Source organism: Ranitomeya variabilis, chromosome 6 (assembly GCF_051348905.1).
Source record: "Ranitomeya variabilis isolate aRanVar5 chromosome 6, aRanVar5.hap1, whole genome shotgun sequence".
Classification (NCBI taxonomy): Eukaryota; Metazoa; Chordata; class Amphibia; order Anura; family Dendrobatidae; genus Ranitomeya; species Ranitomeya variabilis.
The window spans coordinates 122103948-122127036 of record NC_135237.1 but is presented as its reverse complement, the minus strand read 5'-3'; the positions used below and the strand labels follow the sequence as shown (position 1 = coordinate 122127036).

Here is a 23089-nt window from a genome sequence, read left to right as displayed (position 1 = left end):
ACACTTAGGGCATTGTAGTCATTTATAATTGACATTGTTATTTTGAGTGGATCATGATTTTCTAATTCAGCAATCCTCTCTTACTGTCTTCCTCTATTTCAAGTACCCTCATCATTGTGAAGGCTCTTGCGAGTGGGTTAATTGCTTTCATTTTCTCTCAAAGAGATGATAGCAGTGCTGGGAGGCACATTTTATTTGCTTGACTTCTTGTACTTAATGCTTCTTCACTGTCCAAGGTATAAATCTGGGCAAACTTGGGAATACTACCCACAGCGGGATGCAATGGGGCAGTTCTGTGGTAAATTTGTTCATGAATTCGAAAACAGTATAGACCATGCCTAGGAGGTGGCGCTACATGTGCTCCCATTGATGCCAAAGCAAGTGAGCTATTGTATTGCCTTATACTAGCCATAAACTTATTGGAGTGCTGATGCTCTCCTTTTATCAACTTGACTAATTGATCATCCATATGAAGGGGACTTAATTGGATGCACCCTCTCTTGCAGCAGGAAAGGAATGTTTTGTCCTGCGCCATTTCGTCTGTGAAATTTTTAGATTGGCAGAACTTACATCGAAATATCAGTTCACCAGCAGAGTGCTCTTCAATACGTGTCTCATCAATTTGATTGTGAAGTCCTCTAGCGGGAAATGTAACTTTCCGCCGTCGAGTGGCTCTTGCATTTTGGACATGAATTTTATCTTGTTCTCTTTTTTTTGAAATATGTGTATCACTTTGTGCATTGCGTGTTGCTCATTGTCATGCAGCATTAGATGCTCTAGGTGATTCAGCTACATCATTGGTTTCTCTGGCTCTGGTCGCCCTCTGTCAGGTTGCATCAGCCGTTCTTCTACAATTTCGTTCATCTTCTCTTTCATTAAGACGCAGGTTATGCATCCGTATGCGATTCGCTTCTCTATGTGCAGCAGCACACTCAATTTGATCCATCTTTGCAATGTTGCCGCACACTGTTGCCTCAGTGTTGCCTGAGTATTGCAAGAAAGGCTTATGCCTTAATTCGCCACCAGGGAGAGCTCTCTTTAGGTATTCATGGTTACGCCCAGGCAGTTAGCTGCTAGTGGTAGTAACTATGGATACCTAAGTTACTGTTCAGCTGTGAATGACTCATTGTGCACAGACACACGGACACGTCCAAATTAGGTATATTGATGCAAGTTGTTTTTGATATGCTTTGAAATTTTCAAAACTGTTATATGTTATACATGTCTCTAGCTCAATATCCTTATATGAACTTGGAGCTTTAATTACAATGATAAAACCTTCTCCTGTACTCAAAAAATTGGATGCAATGTTTTTTATTTTCACTTACACTGCAAAAAGGCAACCAGACTGTTTATAAATTTATGGACAGTTGGTAATTTGTACTGGAGGTCAAATGCTTATTCACAGCCCAAACCCCTTCTCTTTTTATACTTCCTATTGTAACACAAAGAGTGAAATGAGTGTTTCCACACATAAAACTATGAAGTCTTTTATTAAAACTGAAAAAAACAGGTCTTCTCAGATAATGGATCTCTAGAATAGAGTCAACATAAGAGCTGACACTTTAGAGGGTAAATATTTCTGTAAGGGGTATATTTCCCATCAGATACATTTGTACTCGCGTCAAAGACGAACGTTGCAGCTTTTTTTTCATCTTTGCTAATGTGTATATCTTTTGTAAACAGGTTTTTCACTTTCGGGAAAGTGGACCCTAAGCATGGTAAAATAAATAAAGCAATAAAGATCAAGTATTCTGCGTCCCCAGATTCAGCATCAGATCCACACGGCTGCTGGGATTTGGTGTTTTGGTTTTAGCAGTGATTTCCCATTGACAGTGCGCATCACCGCTGTAGCCAAACACTAAGCTTAGCGGCTGTATCAAGGTAGATGGCACAAACCACTCAGCTTAATGATTGTCTACAACGGTGATTTGCCCTGTTGACATGACATCACAGCTGCAGCCTAAACACTGAGACTCCAGCAATGGCAAGTAGTGGCACTGGACCAGAGGGGTGTGAATATTTGCTCTTTGTTTTTCTTTATTCAATAACATTTGGGATCCACTGAAAATAGAAAACCTCTTTTTTGCTGAGTGAATAAGCAATGACAAATATATTCAAAATGTGTTTCATAGTTCTCTAGTAATTACATGTGGGAAAAAAAGGAATGTTGCATCATTCGACCTCTAGTTGTTTTATATCCTTTTTTGTAACATGTCTTCTAATAACTCCTCCACCTCCTCCATATTTCTCTATCTCCACAGCCTCGTGGCTGTCTGTTGTTCGTCAGCAACATTAAAAGTGACAAGTTGTCAAGGCTGAGGGACAATAGCAATAAAGTCATTATTTGCATTTTTGGGAACATTCTCTTTCAACTGAGAAACAGCAAAAAATAATTTGTACAAAAATAGAACATTTGTGTTGGAACATAAAGTTCAGAGATGCAAAATATTAATAATAGTAATAATAATGGTATACAGACTTAATGATTTTTTTTGTCTGTGTAAAAGCTGAAATATTTTATGTCTTGATTTTTTTTAATTGCTTGACTGCAACAGTTATATCTATTTTATAATTTATCTGTATTACTAACATATTATTTCTTAAAGTTTAGCTGTCGTAATATTGGGTGATAATCCACAGTATTCATAAAAATGGTATCCCCATCCCCTATATGTCCCAACCACCCCCCATCAGTCATATAGGTTCTCCTCTTGGGCTTGTTTGTGCAGCCTTCCTTACTAACTGCAAAAATCTCCTTTCCACAAAATGGTGGAGAAGCATGGATCACAGCTGTCCATGGGCTCTTCTAATTTAAACAGACAATATTTTTGGTCAAAAATAATTTTTGAAATTGGGTTTCATTAAAGCAGTGCTGGAGTGGCACTACTAATCTAAATTCCATGCCCCTAATATTATACTTGCCACAGTCTTAAGCTCTTCCCAGTGTCGCTCTGGTCCTGTGCCACCGTTGCGTGACCACTAGTGTTGAGCATTCCGATACCGCAAGTATCGAAGGTCCTTCACTCGCTCATTCTTAGGAACGGAGGCTGCCGGTTGCAGCGGTTACAACCAGGGCGCGTCCGAGGGTGAGTATATCCCTATTTTTTATTTTTATTCTTTATTTTACACATGAATATGGATCCCAGGGCCTGAAGGAGAGTTTCCTCTCCTTCAGACCCTGGGAACCATCCAGGATCACTTCCGATATTTGTGTCCCATTGACTTGTATTGGTATCGGGTATCGGTATCAGCGATATTCGATATTTTTCGGATATCGGCCGATACAATCCGATACCGATACTTTCAAATATCGGAATGTATCGCTCAACACTAGTGACCACAACTTTTGACTGCTCTTCTTAACCACACAAATTTTTGGGTTGTATCATATGTGTTTTTAACAGCTTTTAACGGCTGCTCTAAAATATTTTCAAATAATTTCTGATAGATGGGAATTAGTTTTTATATTTTATAATTTTAAGGGGGAAAAGTGTAAATAGGAAATACATACCTTTTTTCACTTTTTTAATGTTTTCTTTTACAACCATAAAGCACCACTAAAAACACTTAATTGTGTTTCTCTTTTTATAAAAAAAATCTTAGATATTGAGTATTTTTTCATTGGGGAAAATGCTAGATTCAGGATGGCAGTGCCTCTTTTTTCTAGTTTTCTTTTAATTATTTACGTTCTTTTTTATTTTTTATTTTTTTAATTTTTAATCTATCATACACACATTGCCCCCATAAGGTCTTAAAAGACATCTTAACATATTAACACATTCTTTTGTTGCTCATTTTCCCTGTAAATGGGTTCTGGGAAAGAGCTTCTGTTCTCTCCCTACATGCAGTGATGACATGTTCACTGAGTCCAGAGGAGGTATCATGGTCAATGCATTTTCTTCCTAGCCTGTAAACACAAGAACGGCTTCAGCACTGTGTATAAAGAGGTCAAGAAGGTTCACATGGTAATAAACAATGTTTATTTCTCTCTTGGAAGTCTGGCTGTTTCTCACAGCCAACTGCACACTTTTAGAGTATGTGCACATGTCAGAATTTCTTGCAGAAATTTCCTGAAGAAAACCGGAAATTTTCTGCAAGAAATCCGCATTTTTTTTTTGTGTTTTTTTCGCGGTTTTTTTTAAGCATTTTGCAAGCGAAATTAGCTTGCAGAATGCTAAAGTTTTCCAAGTGATCTGTAGCATCTCTTGGAAAACTGACTGACAGGTTGGTCGCACTTGTCAAACATAGTGTTTGACAAGTGTGACCAACTTTTTACTATAGATGCAGCCTATGCAGCATCAATAGTAAAAGATAGAATGTTTAAAAATAATAAAAAAATACACTGTAAATAATAGGAGGCATATGTAAGCGGTTTTTTTCGCGTTTTTATCACGTTTTTATAGCGAAAAAACGCGGAAAAAACGTGAAAAATACTGAACGTGTGTACATGGCCTTACAGCTACACAATCATATGCAAGCTGCTTACACTGTACTGAAGTTTTAAAATGTCAATGCAGAGTAATGTGCGGACTTCCTAGATGGTTATAGTCGAGACGTAGAGGAATTAGAAGAGTGTCGACTTTGAATTGAATTTTCTGAAGTTTGTAGTTTCACGCAAATGTGAATATTTTGATATTTGATTACCAGTACCAAAATAAAAAAAAATACTCCTCACTATTTCCCCCACTCCACAAGCATCAGAGAGCTAGCAAACATAATTTTGCATTGCAACACAGGTTTCTATCAACTATGAAATCTGAAGAACTATCACACCTTGTACAGTGGTGGTGAGTTCCTAACTCATCAGAAATCAAGAGAAAAGTGGAGCATAGTGTGTATGGCAAAGTAATTTTCTATCTCCAGAGTTACTGGGCATGTCTCTCTGTTCTGTAGAATGTAAACTCTTATAGTCAGTGAGGTCCTCTCTCTCCTGTAAAGTGTAATTCTTATGGTAAGCATGGCTCTCTCTCTCTCCTGTAGAGTGTAAGCGCTTATGTTCAGCGGGTTCCTCTTATTCCTATAAAGTGCAATGTCTTATTGCACTAGGGGTTCTCTCTCTCACTCACCTGTAAAGTGTAACCTCTTATGGTCAGCAGGGTCCTCTAATTCCTGGAAAGTGTCATCTCTTATTGCCAGCAGGGTCCTCTCTCTTTCATTTGTAACTTGTTATCTCTTATTATCAGCATGGTCCTCTCTCTCCAGAAGTGTAAGCTTTTGTGGTCAGTGAGGTTTTCTCTCACTCCTCTCCTCGCCCACAAATATTTTATGAGCAATTGCAAGATATTCAGTATTGAAATTTGTGCAAATTATTTTTGTGCAAATTGAATTTTCTGGGAAATTTCAGCTACGTTGAAAAACATGAATTTCAAATCATTCAATCATCTCAATTCAAGTTCCAAGAAATTGCAGTATGTCAAAGAAAATTTGCTGCGTTTTCAATCCTTTTCTGTCTTCTATGATTAAATTGAAATACTGAATCATCAAAAGCTATTTATAAGACATTGTCTTTGGAAATGAGGGCCGATTTTTGGTTAATTTAGGGTCCGAGATTGCAAGGTTTTGATACCTTAGTGGGCCCATATAAATAAAACATTAGTAAGGCTATTATATTTTTCTACTTTCTACTATTTTTGTGTAAAATGACATCTTTATGGAGCATTGACTTATATATGTCTGAACTTAAACTTTTTTTGTTTTTTTTTTGGGGGGGCAGGAGTTTGTAAAATAGAACCTAATGCAGTTGTTTTTTTCAAGTAAAAACCTTACCTGTATTCATCTTAATAACTTTATTTCTACTCACTATTATTTATGTGATAACAAGAAGCATAGTCTGCCAGCTTTAATTGGGAAAATCTTTAGATTATTGACCGTGTTGAGCTATAAACCTTCATGCAGTCAATACCGCGTAATATATGGAAACCTTGACTTTTTCACAATGCTTCACTATAATGAGTCATATAATAAATAGCGTGCACATGTACTTAAAAATCAGGGCATTAGTCACCTATGAGTCATTCTTTAGATAATACAACTAAATTGTGTAATGTACAATATTGCTTTAAATGTATTATTCTTTGTTACTAATGTACAGAATGAGAAATATGGTGGCGCCTATTTCCTATACATAAGTACTGTATATTCTTCTATTATCTGCAGGTATATTTTTAATCGGAATGTGTCAACTGTTTTAAGGGATTCTGTCAGCAGGTTTTCACCCCCCTCTATCCACAAACATTTTCTATGCGTATATAGCTCTTTCAAAGACATGTCCGGCAATACCTTTATATGGCCAGTCGCGTCTTCTGTAATTGAGAAATCAGTGTTTGAAGGACTATGGTAGATCTGAAGCCTCTGTCACTCCAGCTCTATTCCCTTTCCCAGCACCACAATCTCCTGTTTTATTGATATCTCCTTCACCTGAGGTCACACAGTACAGAGGTCGTCAGTCAAGGAGGTGGAGGCCGTGCGAGGCAGGGAATTGAGCTGGAGTTACAGTGATTTCAGATCTTCCATAGTCCTTTAGCTTTATTTGCATATCAATTCAAACTCTCAGTAACTCAGAAAAAAAATGGATTTGTATTGGAAAGAGCTATGTGCACATATAAATAGTTTGGAGACTGAAATCTTTCTTAAAGATTCTCTTTAATTCAAGTTTTCAGATTTTTAAAAGAATCGTTGATGATGCTTTTTTTAATTTTCTATATACTTTTCTATATTTTAACAAATCATGAACTCTTGCAGTTTTTATTCTTACCATTGAGCCTTGTAATATAATAATTATTAATATCGGTTTCACATTAGTAGATAAGGAATGTGTGGGATGCATTATCTTTAAAGGAAGCCTCCAGAATGTTCTGACATTGAACGTATGGATATAATTTCAAAGCGATTCCCTGCAGCCTCTTGCATATGATCATGTAACATCTCTGCACAAAGTCTGAGCTGTATGCATTCATCTTATAACACCAATTGAAAGCTATGGGTATTCAATTTCATATCAATTTTCTCATGAATTCCCTAAAACAATCTGCATGTGATCATCAGATGTCAAACTTTTCTATAGTGATTTATTCTCTGTTCACATTAATGTATTTTCTCTGTAGTTTTCTGTTGTGTTGTATTTTTGGTTTGTTAACAACCTTAGCACAATCAATGATCTGAGCACAAATAGCCTCCGTTACATCAGAAAACTTTATTTTGAGTTACTTGTATTGATTTTAAGCTATAGACATCACAGCTTTCTCTTCTTGTATACATCTCAAATTGCTTTCAAAACTTTGCCATTTGTTCTGCTTAGAATACTAGATTACTTTTGCAATTTATCCAAACAATAAGGTAACTTAAAGTGTACCACTTGGCTTTACAAGTTCTGACACGCAACAGGGACCCCAACAATCAATAACACAAATTAAGTCCTGCCAGATTTCTGAGAACCAATCTTAAAGTCAATGCTAAAGCGCCAGGCATGGATTTGAATGGAGCAATTGATGAAGCTATCGGTTGTGGTGGCAGCTCACAGACGCACATTGATGCTAACGTGTGACATGTTTATATACCATGTTAGAGTTTTTCTGTACTGGAGATGTACTTTAAACAATATTATCTGAACGGAAAACATAATACATTCACAAGATGTGTAATAGGTCTAATGCCTCAAAAAGATCTATTCAAATAAGCTTATGGACACTCCCAACACAAAATTTTCTATTAAACACATGAAGTCACTAGTCCATAAATGCATATTCAATAAGTGTTATTAGATCATAGCAAAAAAAATGGCAAAAAAATGTATATACACATGTAAGAATAAAATCCGTAACAATTAGACTCAGGTATAAAAGGCTTGTAGTCTACATGTGCATGATGGGGGGAGAGTAAATCACACAACAAATAATACAAAACTGTAAAGTGCCAGTGCTAATTAATGATACATGATAGTATGATAATAATAATAACAAGGTTAATATGAGTGTCTCAATTTAGCAGAGGAAAATCAAAAAAAGTATCCAATTTATATATAGCAGCCATTAGTGTTTACCTATATGGCCTGTTTTGTTATAGTTTTGTTATAGAAAGCTGTATAGAGAGCAACAGCAATTAACCTAAGCAGAGGAATTCAGATATCATTACCCATGTCTCCCCATGTAAGGCGCCATGCCTGCAGCTCCGACGCGCGTTTCACATGGGCTTCCTCAGGGAGGCTATCGTTTGTGGTAGATCACACACCCACATTGTTGCAAACAAGTGACATGTTATTATACCATGTTAGAAATTAAAGGGATAATTGCTCTTTAAAGGGAATCTCTCAGTAGGATCAACCCTCCTAAGTCATCTACATGGGCAAGTAGGTCATAGGAAGCTAATTATAATGATACCTTGATATCTGTGATCCGATGTCTTATACCAGAGAAATGCACATATTTCTTAATATTTAAATGAGCTATAAGAATCTATGAGTTGGACACCAATCTCCCTGAAAATCTGCTTCCAGGGGTTATTTTAAATGAAAGGGGGCATTACCAGTCTTAGACATGTAATAACTGACAGTCTGCCTGCCTGAATTTACTGCAGAGCTGTGTGTGATTACAACTAATACAGTATAGCAGATCTGGTTTGTCTGATTACAAGCACATCTGCATCTGCAGCCCTCCTTTCATAATGCTGTAAGCTCAGTAGTGCCTGATTACAACTAACACTTCTTCAGCTGCCATCTCACAGGCAGCCAGTATGGGAAGAGGGGAGTACAGCAGAGCTGACAGCATTGTGGGAGGAGAGCTACAACTCCAAATCTGTTTATAATGAGTTAATGTTCAGCTCTGTTGTATTGTTTTATCTATAATCACAAACAGCTCTGCAGTGAGATCAGCAGAGCAAACTATGAGTCTGCCTTCTGGAATTCACTGGAATAAGACATCAGATCGCAAATATCAAGATACCATTTATTCAACTTCCCATGACCTACATGCCCATATATATGGTTTAAGAGGGTTCATCATACTAACAGATTTCCTTTAGGAAGTGAAATATTATAAATGATCCTCAAAAATGTAATTGTTCTTTAAATAACCATTATAACTAATTTTTCTTTTTCTGATTTTTAGGTAGCTCCCACAATCAAAGAGAGAATGATGAAAAAAGGAAGCATGATGATAGGATATCAGCCTCACCGTGATAAAGTCAATTTTTTCCGTCACATTATAATCAGTCCCCAGGTCAGCCGTGAAGACATGGACTTTGTATTGGATGAGATTGAACTACTTGGCAAAGACTTGTAGCTGTGGCCCAGCAGCACATTGTGCTGCTCTTGCTTGGGTTCTGAAGTCAGAGACTGCAGCATTTGAATCTCCTTTATACCAATGTATTTTGTCATTACTTTTCATGTTAATCAGGTCTAATTGTTAAAGCAAACAATCAACACTGTGAAAATACTGTAGATAATGCAATGAGTGATAACCACTGCTAGAAAAACATGCTACACTTGTACTATGCTTGTGAGCAAGTTCTGTCGTTTAAGCGGGCTCACAATCTGTATAAGTGTAACATGCATGGGACATCAAAGAGGTTGTCCACTACTTTATCATTGATGACCTATCAGTAAGATAGGTCATCAATGTCTGATCGGTCAGGGTCCGACACCCGACACCCCCTCCAATCAGCTGTTCTTGGTATCATCAGCGGCGACTGCCGGCTGGAACTACTCAATTGTGTCTTCTAATAGTGGCCACGGCAGGGTACTGCACATCCACCTCCTCCTATTGATTTGATTAGAAAAGCATCTCCGCGATTGAGCACTTCCGGCTGGAAGCCACCCCCAACATAAATAACAGCTGATCGGCGGGGGGTGCCGGGTGTCATACCAAGAACAGTCAGACATTGATAACCCCTATCCTAAGGATATGTCATCAATGATCAAGTAGTGAACAACCTCTTTAATATATTTTCTCCTCACATAAGAAGTGAGGTGTGGCACTGTTGCTATTGCTGCTATTGGGAAGCACGAGTTTGCTTCTCTTTGCAAATTAAAAATTATAAAGCTTAGGAATAATAAATAATGATTTATCTCTTTAAATAGATTATGTACAATAACAAATGATATTGTCGTAGCGTGTTAGCACGAAATATCAATGTGAATACTTTTCTGTCCAATGATGACAAAAGTATTCTCAGAGTGATACCTTTATTTTCTAACCAGAAAATAATATATGTTTTCAAGCTTTCAGAGCACAGAGGCTCCTTCTTCAAGAAGGAGAAAGATCCTCTGTGCTCTGAAAGCTTGCAAACATATATTATTTTCTGGTTAGCCAATAAAGGTATCACTCCGAGAATACTTTTTTTCTATAAATAGTAAATAGTTATAATGAAAATAATGTAATTCTAGAAAAAAATTAAAATACATCTTTCATCTATATATTTATTCCTTTTAACAAAATAATTAATTTCCTAATCATATATAAGGCAATTTGAGCTCCATGTAAAAAATGTGTGGCTCCCAATCCCATGCTTTCCCTGTATATGGTCCTCATACTTATTAGGGTATGTTCAAAATTGGCAGATATTTTACCATGAATTTGTTCTAAACCTGTGAGAAATCTTTTGTAAAATCTGCCTGTGTCACATGAAGATTTTGCCATAAAGTTAGTTGCATTTTTTTCATCCTACTGCATTGCAAAGTGTAAAATTCTCAAAAATCAGATCACACAGAAAATTTTCAAATCACAGGGTGACTATTTTTGTTCAACAATATTCTTTTTCTGGAGAAAACCCTTTAGTGTAAGTGCCCTTTCACACAGCGTTTTCTTCTACCTTCAGTGGCCCGATTGGCGCTTATGACCGAACCCCGCGTAAAATGAGATTTGGGTGTATGTGCCGATGGGTCTATTGATTATAATGGGGCAAACTTAGTCACCAAGTGCTCAGTCTTGTATAGTTTATGACGGTATATGCCTATTAGAGGCGGACAGCTAGACATAGTAGATTACGTTTTCCAATAGGAAAGAGCCCTAACACTTCCAGTGTCTAATGATTGCCAGTAGAGGGAGCTTACTGAATACAAGAATTCCAATAATTTCAGCAAGGTTGAACAGTATGTGTATGCTGAAAACAGATGGAGCTTCAATGCCTTGTTTATTGTTAAAGCATTGCATTTATTGCCCTTGATTCATCTAAGAGTTTACACCAGAAATTTGGTGTAAAACACTTTTAAAAGTCACAAATTGTTTGTGCAATGCAGGGTGGCATATAAATGTTGTAACTTTTGATGTTTTCATACCAGTTTTGATCAGCTCCACCAAAATAGGCAGAGCTGAGTTGGGACGGGGCAAAATGGTGTAAGGCAACACCTGCTTGTCTAATTCATGATGAGATGTGACGTAACTTATACCACAAACTGACGTAAGATACCCACTAGCTAATGTAAGATTTGTGGTGAAGCACATCACTTTTCAGTTAAGCCTAATTCATAACGAGTCATTTGCTTCTGACTCCAACAAGCACCCAAATCAGGACTTTCATGAATCGGGGTCATTGTTTTTATTTGTGCATTCAGTAATAGGTATCATGTATAAACTAGGTCAGCATACCAGGCAAACATGAGCAGATGCCAGTGCTCAAGGACCTTGATCGGTCGCAGTGCATATAAAAAATTCAAAGTGAGTGACATATGATTATCTCCAATAGGACATTTGAGAGATGTCACTGAAGAAGGAATTCTGGCAGTGCCAAGAAGCAGCATTAGCTCACATGTGATGTACATAACACGAGGATGCAGCAAGATAGCTAAATGCAGAAAATTATTCCTCGATACCTAACTTGGCTTATTCAAAGCCATTGCTATGTTGAAGGGAACCTGACAGCTCCCCAGGCCCCCCAAACTGTCACTATATATATTAATTGCTATCTTTATACCTTTCCTAACAAGTCCATTTTATTGTGTTACGGATTACGGCATATACCAAACAGAAAATGTGTAACTTCGGTGGCTATCTGCTAATTAATGTGTGACTGGTCGTGGGTTTGTTGTATTCCCAGACTGATCATCTTACTAATCATTAGGGTTGAGCGACCTTAACTTTTATAGGATCGGGTCGGGTTTCACGAAACCCGACTTTCTCAAAAGTCGGGTCGAGTGGAATCGGCCGATCCTATAAAAAAGTCGGGGTCAGCCGAAACCCGAAACCCAATGCACTGCAATGGGATACTATGGTTCCCAGGGTCTGAAGGAGAGGAAACTCTCCTTCAGGCCCTGAGATCCGTATTTAAGTGTAAAATAAAGAATTAAAATAAAAAATATTGATATATTCACCTGTCCGGCGGCCCCTGCAACTTACCGAGGGAACCGGCGGCCTGCTTTGGTTAAAATGAGCATGTCCAGGGCCTTCCGTGACGTCACGGCTTTGTGATTGGTCGCGACGGCCCATGTGACCGTCACGCGACCAATCACAAGCCGCGGACGTCATTCTCAGGTCCTAAATTCCTAGAATTCTAAATTCTAGGAATTTAGGACCTGAGAATGACGTCCACGGCTTGTGATTGGTCGCGTGGCGGTCATATGGGCCGTCGCGACCAATCACAAAGCCATGACGTCATCTTAAGGTCCTTCATGCGCTGATTCTTTGGAAGGAAGGCTGCCGGAAAGAAGCAGGGCGCGTCCGAGGGTGAGTATATTCCTATTAGGTATATACTCACCCTTGGCTTCTTTCCTGCAGCCTTCCTTCCTAAGAATCAGCGCGTGAAGGACCTTAAGATGACGTCACGGCTTGTGATTGGTCGCGAATGCCCATGTGACCGCCACGCGACCAATCACAAGCCGTGACGTCACCGCAGGCCATTCACGCGCTGATTCTTAGGAAGGAAGGCTGCCGGTTAGTACCAGGGCGCGTCAGAGGGTGAGTATATCAATATTTTTTATTTTGATTCTTTATTTTACACTTAAATATGGATTCCGATACCGATTCCCGATATCGCAAACATATCGGTACTCGGTATCGGAATTCCGATCCCAGATTCAGAAGATCGCCGACCTCATGGCCAACCCCACACAGGGGTCGGGTCGGGTTTCATGAAACCCGACTTTGCCAAAAGTCGGCGACTTCTGAAAATGGCCGACCCGTTTCGCTCAACCCTACTAATCATGTTATCATGATTTTCAAGAGTGGCTCTTTGCAAATCTCTGCTTTCCTGACAATGTGCAGCAAGCTGTGTATGTGCATCCTGACTTTAGTAGTGCACTGCACATGCTCGGGGACAACACATCCAGCCGCTAATTTCATAGAGTGCAGTGGTAATGGCTGATTGTCTTGCATTATTGCTGCATCTCTGGGCATGCACCATCGGCAGATGAAGGCGGGGTATGCATATCCGGCTTACCATGCATTATCAGCTCTTGGAAATCATGTTACTCATGCCCATATCATCAAATTACAGCTTTCTCTTTGTGAGATCTATCTTCATCTTGGTGTAATTCCCATGATGTGTGTTAAGTTGAGAAATCCTACATCTGTATTCTGGCCTCGGCAAGTTTAATTGTAGATCCTTAAAAGAGTTACCCACAAATTGGCCAACTCTTCTTAACTGCTATAGTTTCCGAGTTAATTAAAGCAAAATGATATTCATCTCATGCATGAGGACCTTTCTAGCAATATTGGTGCTGGGCATAAAAATATTCACATGACATTCACACTGCAGTCAGTGAGTGACTGCTAATTGGCTGCTGCACTCACAACTCCCCCAGACATCTAAGCTTTGTCCAAATAAAGTGTGAATAAGGTGGCCCATTAACAGCTGCTTATTGGCTGAAGCACCCATGTGACATAATGTCATGGGAGCTTCTCGAGAACAGGTGCTGATATTACTGGAATGGCACCAATTTGGAAGATGAGCATAAATTGTTTCTTTTTTTATTCAGGGGACAACTGCATTTCAAAAGGGGGTGTCAAAGTAATGGACAACTTCTTTAAGGATTCCCTTATAAATGATTACAATAGGATTTTTTCCTTTAGTTGCAATAGATTTAAAGTCTATAAGATTTAATAGTATTTGTATTTTTCTGTTAATGTATTCAATGGGTTTAATGTATCATAGAAGGTTTAGTATCTGGCTGTCAATATATCACCGGCAACTTTCTTCTCATGATGAATTTATGTGGAACCAGCTGTAATGTGCAGAAATATTACCCATCTTTGACATCATGATTAAAACTGTTTCTGTGCATCTTTTTCTTAAAGGAATAAGACATGGGTCTGTCTCAGCCATGGGACTTATCAGTGAAACATTCTGATTTTATTTCCGGAACATGAAGAACATGACACCTTGTACATTGGCTGCATACTGTACATTTCCAACATTTGAAATTAAAAAAAAAGAGAAAGCACTCTTGCCAATATGGGTAGTGATAGCCAACCTAATTTCTTATTACTTTCTGTACTAAAATTGTTCCATTCTATGCCTTCAGTTGGGTCATGTGAATCCACGGTGATCCTTTGTGCCATGCAGACCTCTTTGATCTAGAAAAAGCTCACGGTCTCAGAGTGTGACATACTTCCACTTGACAATGAGTCTCAGTGACATCATACAACCTTTCCAGAGAAAGAGGCCTCCGCTCTGGTGTATCTGATGTATCTGCACTCCATCTCAACAGTTTCATAAAATAAAAACCAAGCCTTGCAGTGTGTAGCAGCCCTGTGAGACATAACAACCCAGTCCTCCATCACTAATTAAAGTCATCATAAGATATGTAGTTGAATATATACTACATGTTCTTGCATTGACATGTGCTGTCAACAGTGTCCACTGATAAAGGAGAATCATAAGATAACTAACACGTTGAGAAGGAGCCGCTAATGCAAAATAAGTGTAGGCATGGGTGAACATATTATTGGTGCCACCTGTCTAGTCGCACAGCAGCTCTAAAGCAGGTGGAATTATGCATTATGATCAGAGATTGGACGGCAAAGGGTCCATATAATATTCTTGCAAAGGGGTCCCTGTCTGTCTTTCTGTGCCTGTGATTGTAGGTACTATGAGTTTACTAATTTGTGATAATTTTTTCTTTGATCCTTAGAAGGTCATAGGATGGCGTAAAAAAAAGTTGCTGAAAGCTAAAAATTTTATGCATATGTTGCACCAGGCATATGACAGCACATAAATCTATTTCTTGTGTTGAGCACAGGGCTGGAAGTGAAGCTAATAAACCTGGGACCAAGCCTGTCAACTAAAGATCTGGATTCCTTTGAAAACGTACATTAGGAAGTGCTTTGTAATCACATTCTGAAAACATCTAAAAAGTATTTTTTGGGAAAGAACAACTCATTTAGCCTCTGACATGATATTTACAATGCTTGTTCAACTGGATAAATTATTCACTTATTGGAGTTAAAATCCCTGATAAAATCCTCTGTAATTGAATGATGATAAAAAAAACTATTAAAAAAGATTGCATGAATGTGAATACTTTTTGCAGGCACTGTATATAGTGGATTTAAGGTTTACTTTAGAAAACACGAAGATAACATATGGTTTGGGACACATGGGTTCTTCAAGTGAATACTTATATAGAAAATGTAGCCTTTTGTGTATTACAACACAAGTTTTATAAGCTCTTGTTGATATAGACAAAAAGATGATTTGTTATGGCCCTGCATTTTTTGTATTGCCAGTAAGATATCAACTATAGCTAGTTTATTTTACTAGCCTGTTACAGTAGTTTATCCAAAGGTAAAAGAAGAAGGGCAAAGTTCACATAAGCATTTTATTAATTTTAGTTTGGCTTTGTTAGGTAAACCAACATTAGTCATGGCATTGACAGTTAAAAATACAATAAAGTCATTTGTACAATTTAACCCCTTCCCGACATTTGACGTACTATCCCGTCGAGGTGGGGTGGGCCCCCATGACCGCCGACGGGATAGTACGTCATACGCGATCGGCCGCGCTCACGGGGGGAGCGCGGCCGATCGCGGCCGGGTGTCGGCTGCATATCGCAGCTGACATCCGGCACTATGTGCCAGGAGCGGTCACGGACCGCCCCCGGCACATTAACCCCCGGCACACCGCGATCAAACATGATCGCGGTGTACCGGCGGTACAGGGAAGCATCGCGCAGGGAGGGGGCTCCCTGCGGGCTTCCCTGAGACGATCGGTACAAGGTGATGTACTCACCTCGTACCGAACGTCTTCTCCCTGCAGGCCCCGGATCCAAAATGGCCGAGGGGCTGTATCCGGGTCCTGCAGGGAGCACTTCCGGGTCGGAGCAGGCTGCAGATGAAAGCTGCAGCCTGCTCCGATGAAAGGATGATCGCGGATCTCATAGAGTGCTGTGCACACTATCAGATCTGCGATCTGTGATGTCCCCCCCTGGGACAAAGTAAAAAAGTAAAAAAAAAAATTTCCACATGTGTAAAAAAAAAAAAAAAAATTCCTAAATAAATAATAATAATAAAAAAAAAAATATTATTCCCATAAATACATTTCTTTATCTAAAAAAAACAAACAAAAACAATAAAAGTACACATATTTAGTATCGCCGCGTCCGTAACGACCCAACCTATAAAACTGGCCCACTAGTTAACCCCTTCAGTAAACACCGTAAGAAAAAAAAAAAAAAAACGAGGCAAAAAACAACGCTTTATTACCATACCGCCGAACAAAAAGTGGAATAACACGCGATCAAAAAGACGGATATAAATAACCATGTTACCGCTGAAAACGTCATCTTGTCCCGCAAAAAACGAGCCGCCATACAGCATCATCAGCAAAAAAATAAAAAAGTTATAGTCCTCAGAATAAAGCGATGCCAAAATAATTATTTTTTCTATAAAATAGTTTTTATCGTATAAAAGCGTCAAAACATAAAAAAATGATATAAATGAGATATCGCTGTAATCGTACTGACCCGACGAATAAAACTGCTTTATCAATTTTACCAAACGCAGAACGGTATAAACGCCTCTCCCAAAAGAATTCATGAATAGCTGGTTTTTGGTTATTCTGCCTCACAAAAATCGGAATAAAAAGTGATAAAAAATGGTCACGTGTCCGAAAATGTTACCAATAAAAACGTCAACTCGTCCCGCAAAAAAAAAAAAACCTCACATGACTCTGTGGACCAAAATGTGGAAAAATTATAGGTCTCAAAATGTGGAGACGCAAAAACTTTTTTGCTATAAAAAGCGTCTTTTAGTCTGGTTTCACACTTGCGTTTTTATCTGCATGCGTTTTTTAAAAAAACCACGTGTGAAAAAATGCATGTAAACGCGGTAAAACGCATGCGTTTTTATAGAAAAACACAAGAAAACAAGAAAAAAACAAAAAACCCTAACCCTACCCCTACCCTGAAATACGTGGCACTGAAATACGTGGCACTGAAATATACGTTTATATACGTATATACGTATATAAGTGCCACGATATTTCAGTGGCCACGTATTTCAGTGGCCACGTATTTAAGTGCCACGTATTTAAGTGCCACGTATTTAAGTGCCACGTATTTCAGTGCCACTTATTTACGTGCCACGTATTTACGTGCCACGTATTTTTCAGTGCCTGAAATACGTGGCACTGAAATATCGTGGCACTGAAATATCATGGCACTGAAGTATTTACGTGCCACGTATTTTTCAGTGCCTGAAATACGTGGCACTGAAATACGTGGCACTGAAATATCGTGGCACTGAAATATCGTGGCATTGAAATATCGTGGCACTGAAATACGTGGCACTGAAATACGTGGCACTTAAATACGTGGCACTTAAATACGTGGCTCTTAAATACGTGGCACTTATATACGTGGCACTTATATACGTGGCACTTATGACTGTCAGAAAATGTTCAGTAAACGGTTAGGGGTGAGGTTAGGGGTAGGGTTTCAGGTAGAATTGGGGAGTTTCCACTGTCCAGGCACATCAGGGGCTCTCCAAACGCGACATGGCGTCCAATCTCAATTCCAGCCAATTCTGCGTTGAAAAAGTAAAACAGTGCTCCTTCCCTTCCGAGCTCTCCCGTGCGTCCAAAAAGGGGTTTACCCCAACATATGGGGTATCAGCGTACTAGGGACAAATTGAACAACAACTTCTGGGGTCCAAGTTCTCTTGTTATCCTTGGGAAAATAAAAATTTGGGGGGCTAAAAATCATTTTTGTGGGAAAAAAAATATGTTTTATTTTCACGGCTCTGCGTTGTAAACTGTAGTGAAACACTTGGGGGTTCAAAGTTCTCACAACACATCTAGATAAGTTCCTTGGGAGGTCTAGTTTCCAATATGGGGTCACTTGTGGGGGGTTTGTACTATTTGGGTACATCAGGGGCTCTGCAAATGCAACGTGACGCCTGCAGACCAATCCATTTAAGTCTGCATTCCAAATGGCGCTCCTTCCCTTCCGAGCTCTGTCATGCGCCCAAACAGTGGTCCCCCCCCACAAATGGGGTATCAGCGTACTCCAGACAAATTGGACAACAACTTTTGAGGTCCAATTTATCCTGATACCCTTGTAAAAATACAAAACTGGGGGCTAAAAAATCATTTTTGTGAAAAAAAAAATAATTTTTATTTTCACGGCTCTGCGTTATAAACTGTAGTGAAACACTTGGGGGTTCAAAGCTCTCAAAACACATCTAGATAAGTTCCTTAGGGGGTCTACTTTCCAAAATGGTGTCACTTGTGGGGGGGTTTAATGTTTAGGCACATCAGGGGCTCTGCAAATGCAACGTGACGCCTGCAGACCAATCCATTTAAGTCTGCATTCCAAATGGCACTCCTTCCCTTCCGAGCTCTGTCATGCGCCCAAACAGTGGTTCCCCCCCACATAGGGGGTATCAGCGTACTCAGGACAAATTGGACAACAACTTTTAGGGTCCAATTTATCCTGATACCCTTGTGAAAATACAAAACTGGGGGCTAAATTTCATTTTTGTGAAAAAAAAAAAAAATTATTTTCACGGCTCTGCGTTATAAACTGTAGTGAAACACTTGGTGGTTCAAAGTTCTCACAACACATCTAGATAAGTTCCTTGGGGGGTCTAGTTTCCAATATGGGGTCACTTGTGGGGGGTTTGTACTGTTTGGGTTCATCAGGGGCTCTGCAAATGCAACGTGACGCCTGCAGACCAATCCATTTAAGTCTGCATTCCAAATGGCGCTCCTTCCCTTCCGAGCTCTGTCATGCGCCCAAACAGTGGTCCCCCCCCACAAATGGGGTATCAGCGTACTCCAGACAAATTGGACAACAACTTTTGAGGTCCAATTTATCCTGATACCCTTGTAAAAATACAAAACTGGGGGCTAAAAAATCATTTTTGTGAAAAAAAAAATAATTTTTATTTTCACGGCTCTGCGTTATAAACTGTAGTGAAACACTTGGGGGTTCAAAGCTCTCAAAACACATCTAGATAAGTTCCTTAGGGGGTCTACTTTCCAAAATGGTGTCACTTGTGGGGGGGTTTAATGTTTAGGCACATCAGGGGCTCTCCAAACGCAACATGGCATCCCATCTTAATTCCAGTCAATTTTGCATTGAAAAGTAAAATAGCGCTTCTTCCCTTCTGAGCTCTGCTATGCGCCCAAACAATGGTTTACACCCACATATGGGGTATCGTCGTACTCAGGACAAATTGCACAACAACTTTTGTGGTCTAATTTCTTCTCTTACCCTTGGGGAAATAAAAAAATGGGGGTTAAAAGATCATTTTTGTGAAAAAATATGATTTTTTATTTTTACGGCTCTGCATTATAAACTTCTGTGAAGCACTTGTTGGGTCAAAGTGCTCAACACACATCTAGATAAGTTCCTTAAGGGGTCTACTTTCCAAAATGGTGTCACTCGTGGGGGGTTTCAATGTTTAGGCACATTAGGGGCTCTCCAAACGCAACATGGCGTCCCATCTCAATTCCAGTCAATTTTGCATTGAAAAGTCAAATGGCGCTCCTTCCCTTCCGAGCTCTGCCCTGCGCCCAAACAATGGTTTACACCCACATATGGGGTATCAGCGTACTCAGGACAAATTGCACAACAATTTTTGGGGTCCAATTTCTTCTCTTACCCTTGGGAAAATAAAAAATTGGGGGTGAAAAGATCATTTTTGTGAAAAAATATGATTTTTTATTTTTACGGCTCTGCATTATAAACTTCTGTGAAGCACTTGGTGGGTCAAAGTGCTCACCACACATCTAGATAAGTTCCTTAGGGGGTCTACTTTCCAAAATGGTGTCACTTGTTAGGGGTTTCAATGTTTAGGCACATCAAGGGCTCTCTAAATGCAACATGGCGTCCCATCTCAATTCCAGTCAATTTTGCATTGAAAAGTCAAATGGCGCTCCTTCCCTTCCGAGCTCTGCCCTGCGCCCAAACAATGGTTTACACCCACATATGGGGTATCAGCGTACTCAGGACAAATTGCACAACAATTTTTGGGGTCCAATTTCTTCTCTCACCCTTGGGAAAATTAAAAAATTGGGGGTGAAAAGATCATTTTTGTGAAAAAATATGATTTTTTATTTTTACGGCTCTGCATTATAAACTTCTGTAAAGCACTTGTTGGGTCAAAGTGCTCACCACACATCTAGATAAGTTCCTTAGGGGGTCTACTTTCCAAAATGGTGTCACTTGTTAGGGGTTTCAATGTTTAGGCACATCAGGGGCTCTCCAAATGCAACATGGCGTCCCATCTCAATTCCAGTCAATTTTGCATTGAAAAGTCAAATGGCGCTCCTTTGCTTCCAAGCTCTGCCATGCGCCCAAACTGTGGTTTACCCCCACATATGGGGTATCAGCGTACTCAGGACAAATTGTACAACAACTTTTGGGGTCTATTTTCTCCTGTTACCCTTGGTAAAATAAAACAAATTGGAGCTGAAATAAATTTTGTGTGAAAAAAAGTTAAATGTTCATTTTTATTTAAACATTCCAAAAATTCCTGTGAAACACCTGAAGGGTTAATAAACTTCTTGAAAGTGGTTTTGAGTACCTTGAGGGGTGCAGTTTTTAGAATGGTGTCACACTTGGGTATTTTCTATCATATAGACCCCTCAAAATGACTTCAAATGAGATGTGGTCCCTAAAAAAAAATGGTGTTGTAAAAATGAGAAATTGCTGGTCAACTTTTAACCCTTATAACTCCCTAACAAAAAAAAATTTTGGTTCCAAAATTGTGCTGATGTAAAGTAGACATGTGGGAAATGTTATTTATTAAGTATTTTGTGTGACATATGTCTGTGATTTAAGGGCATAAAAATTCAAAGTTGGAAAATTGCGAAATTTTCAAAATTTTCGCCAAATATTCGTTTTTTTCACAAATAAACGCAAGCTATATCGAAGAAATTTTACCACTATCATGAAGTACAATATGTCACGAGAAAACAATGTCAGAATCGCCAAGATCCGTTGAAGCGTTCCAGAGTTATAACCTCATAAAGGGACAGTGGTCAGAATTGTAAAAATTGGCCCGGTCATTAACGTGCAAACCACCCTTGGGGGTGAAGGGGTTAAGAAAAAAATATTTTTTAAAAATTTTGTATTCATTACACATTTTTTGTTCATTAGCATTTACAATTTTAGTAATGGTTTGCTGACTTAAGTCCTAATAATATTGTCAATGTTTCTTTCATATTGGAAGAAAATCAATTTGACTCCTAAATAGAGATGGGCAAACCCGAACAGTAAAGTTCGGTGTCCGTACCGAACACCTACTGTTCGGGCAAGGACACTGAACACGGATTTCCCCATGAAGTCCGTGCCACTGTTCAGGTTTGGCAGCCCCCAAACATCGGGTTTTTGTCATGCTGTCATGTGCATGACACCACGGCAAATCCCGCTTCTGTTCAGCTGTAAAATCATCACATGACTCTCCAGGTTAGGGCAATCATGGTATAACCAAACTTGCATAGTTTTTTTTTTGTGGAGAAAAAAAATCAGAATATAGTAAAAAAAAAAAAAAGTGGTTTTGGTCATCATTTTCTGAGACATGTAACGTTTCTTATTATTTTTTCAACAGCATGCTTATGGATTTTTATACCATTTTAAGGTGGATGCAATGTTTTTATAATTCTTTTTGTATTTTTAGAGATGTGGTGAAAAGAAAATTGTTGTATTTCTTTTTTCTTTCTCTTTACGATGCCTACTGTACTACTTAACTTTTTATTTTGGTAGACTAGCCTTTTATGCATGCGTTGATAACAATTTTTTTTTATTTACTTATTTTTAATGGGAAGAAAGGGTGATGATTAGAATTGTTATATATTTGCTTTAGACTTTGACAACTTTTTATGTTTTAACATAAGTTAGATACAAAATGAGCACACTATATGCCCTTCAGTAAATAGCAACAGTACATATAAATAACATAAGGGACTTAGTAAACACTGTTTTTGATCAAAAAAGCATAAAAGCCAATCGGGATGGTCCTATCCTCTAGTACTAAAACCTCACCTGGTGTCAGAGGACCTAAATGTAGATGGGGCAAATCAGGGGTCTGACTGACCAGACACCTGGCCAGAGGAAGCTATATAACAGAAATACCTAGCTAAAAAAAGAAAGCCACATACCTGTTTGTGCAAAGCTAAAAAAAGACAGAGAAAACAAAGAAACAAGCAGAAGCATAATTTGGTATACATGCAGTGTATAAGTGCATGTTCACACTGTGGCCATTTAACAGACAAAAGCTAAGATTGAAACAAAATGAGCATATACTCTGCTGTAAGTAAATAGTAATAGTACATAAAAATAACAGGTGTAATGATAGTGTTGTGTAGCAACTCACTTGGGAAAATAGCTTACACACTAAAAACTGAAACTGACCTTGCCAGTTCCTATACAGACTAGAGATCCTGACCACACCACGCAGTCCCTAGTGGTTCCTGCATGATCTGAGATAGCACTAACCATAGACTAAACAAGGGTGTTAGGTGTCGAGTTCCCTCAGCTGCACAGGGGGAATCTCAAGCCACCTCCGCTGAGGTCTCCCATTCTTCTTCAGCTGCAGTGGAGCCTGCTCGGTGGAGACATCAGTCCCAGGGTCTGGCTCAGGCAGATACTGTGCACTTGGTTACTGCTGACCTTCCTGGCTCAGCCATTGTAACCAGCACTGTTCTGTGGTGAGCA

General features: G+C 39.0%; 1 protein-coding gene across 1 annotated transcript in view; it reads left to right on the top strand.

Moving 5' to 3' along the window:
• Nucleotides 1-10660, top strand: part of GADL1 (glutamate decarboxylase like 1) — a 503402-nt gene extending 492742 nt beyond the window's left edge. The window contains exon 15 of the mRNA XM_077268963.1: nt 9105-10660. Coding sequence (XP_077125078.1) covers nt 9105-9278 — 174 coding nt within the window. The 3' untranslated portion in view covers nt 9279-10660. The remainder of the gene's footprint in view (nt 1-9104) is intronic.
• Nucleotides 10661-23089: the final 12429 nt, after the last annotated feature.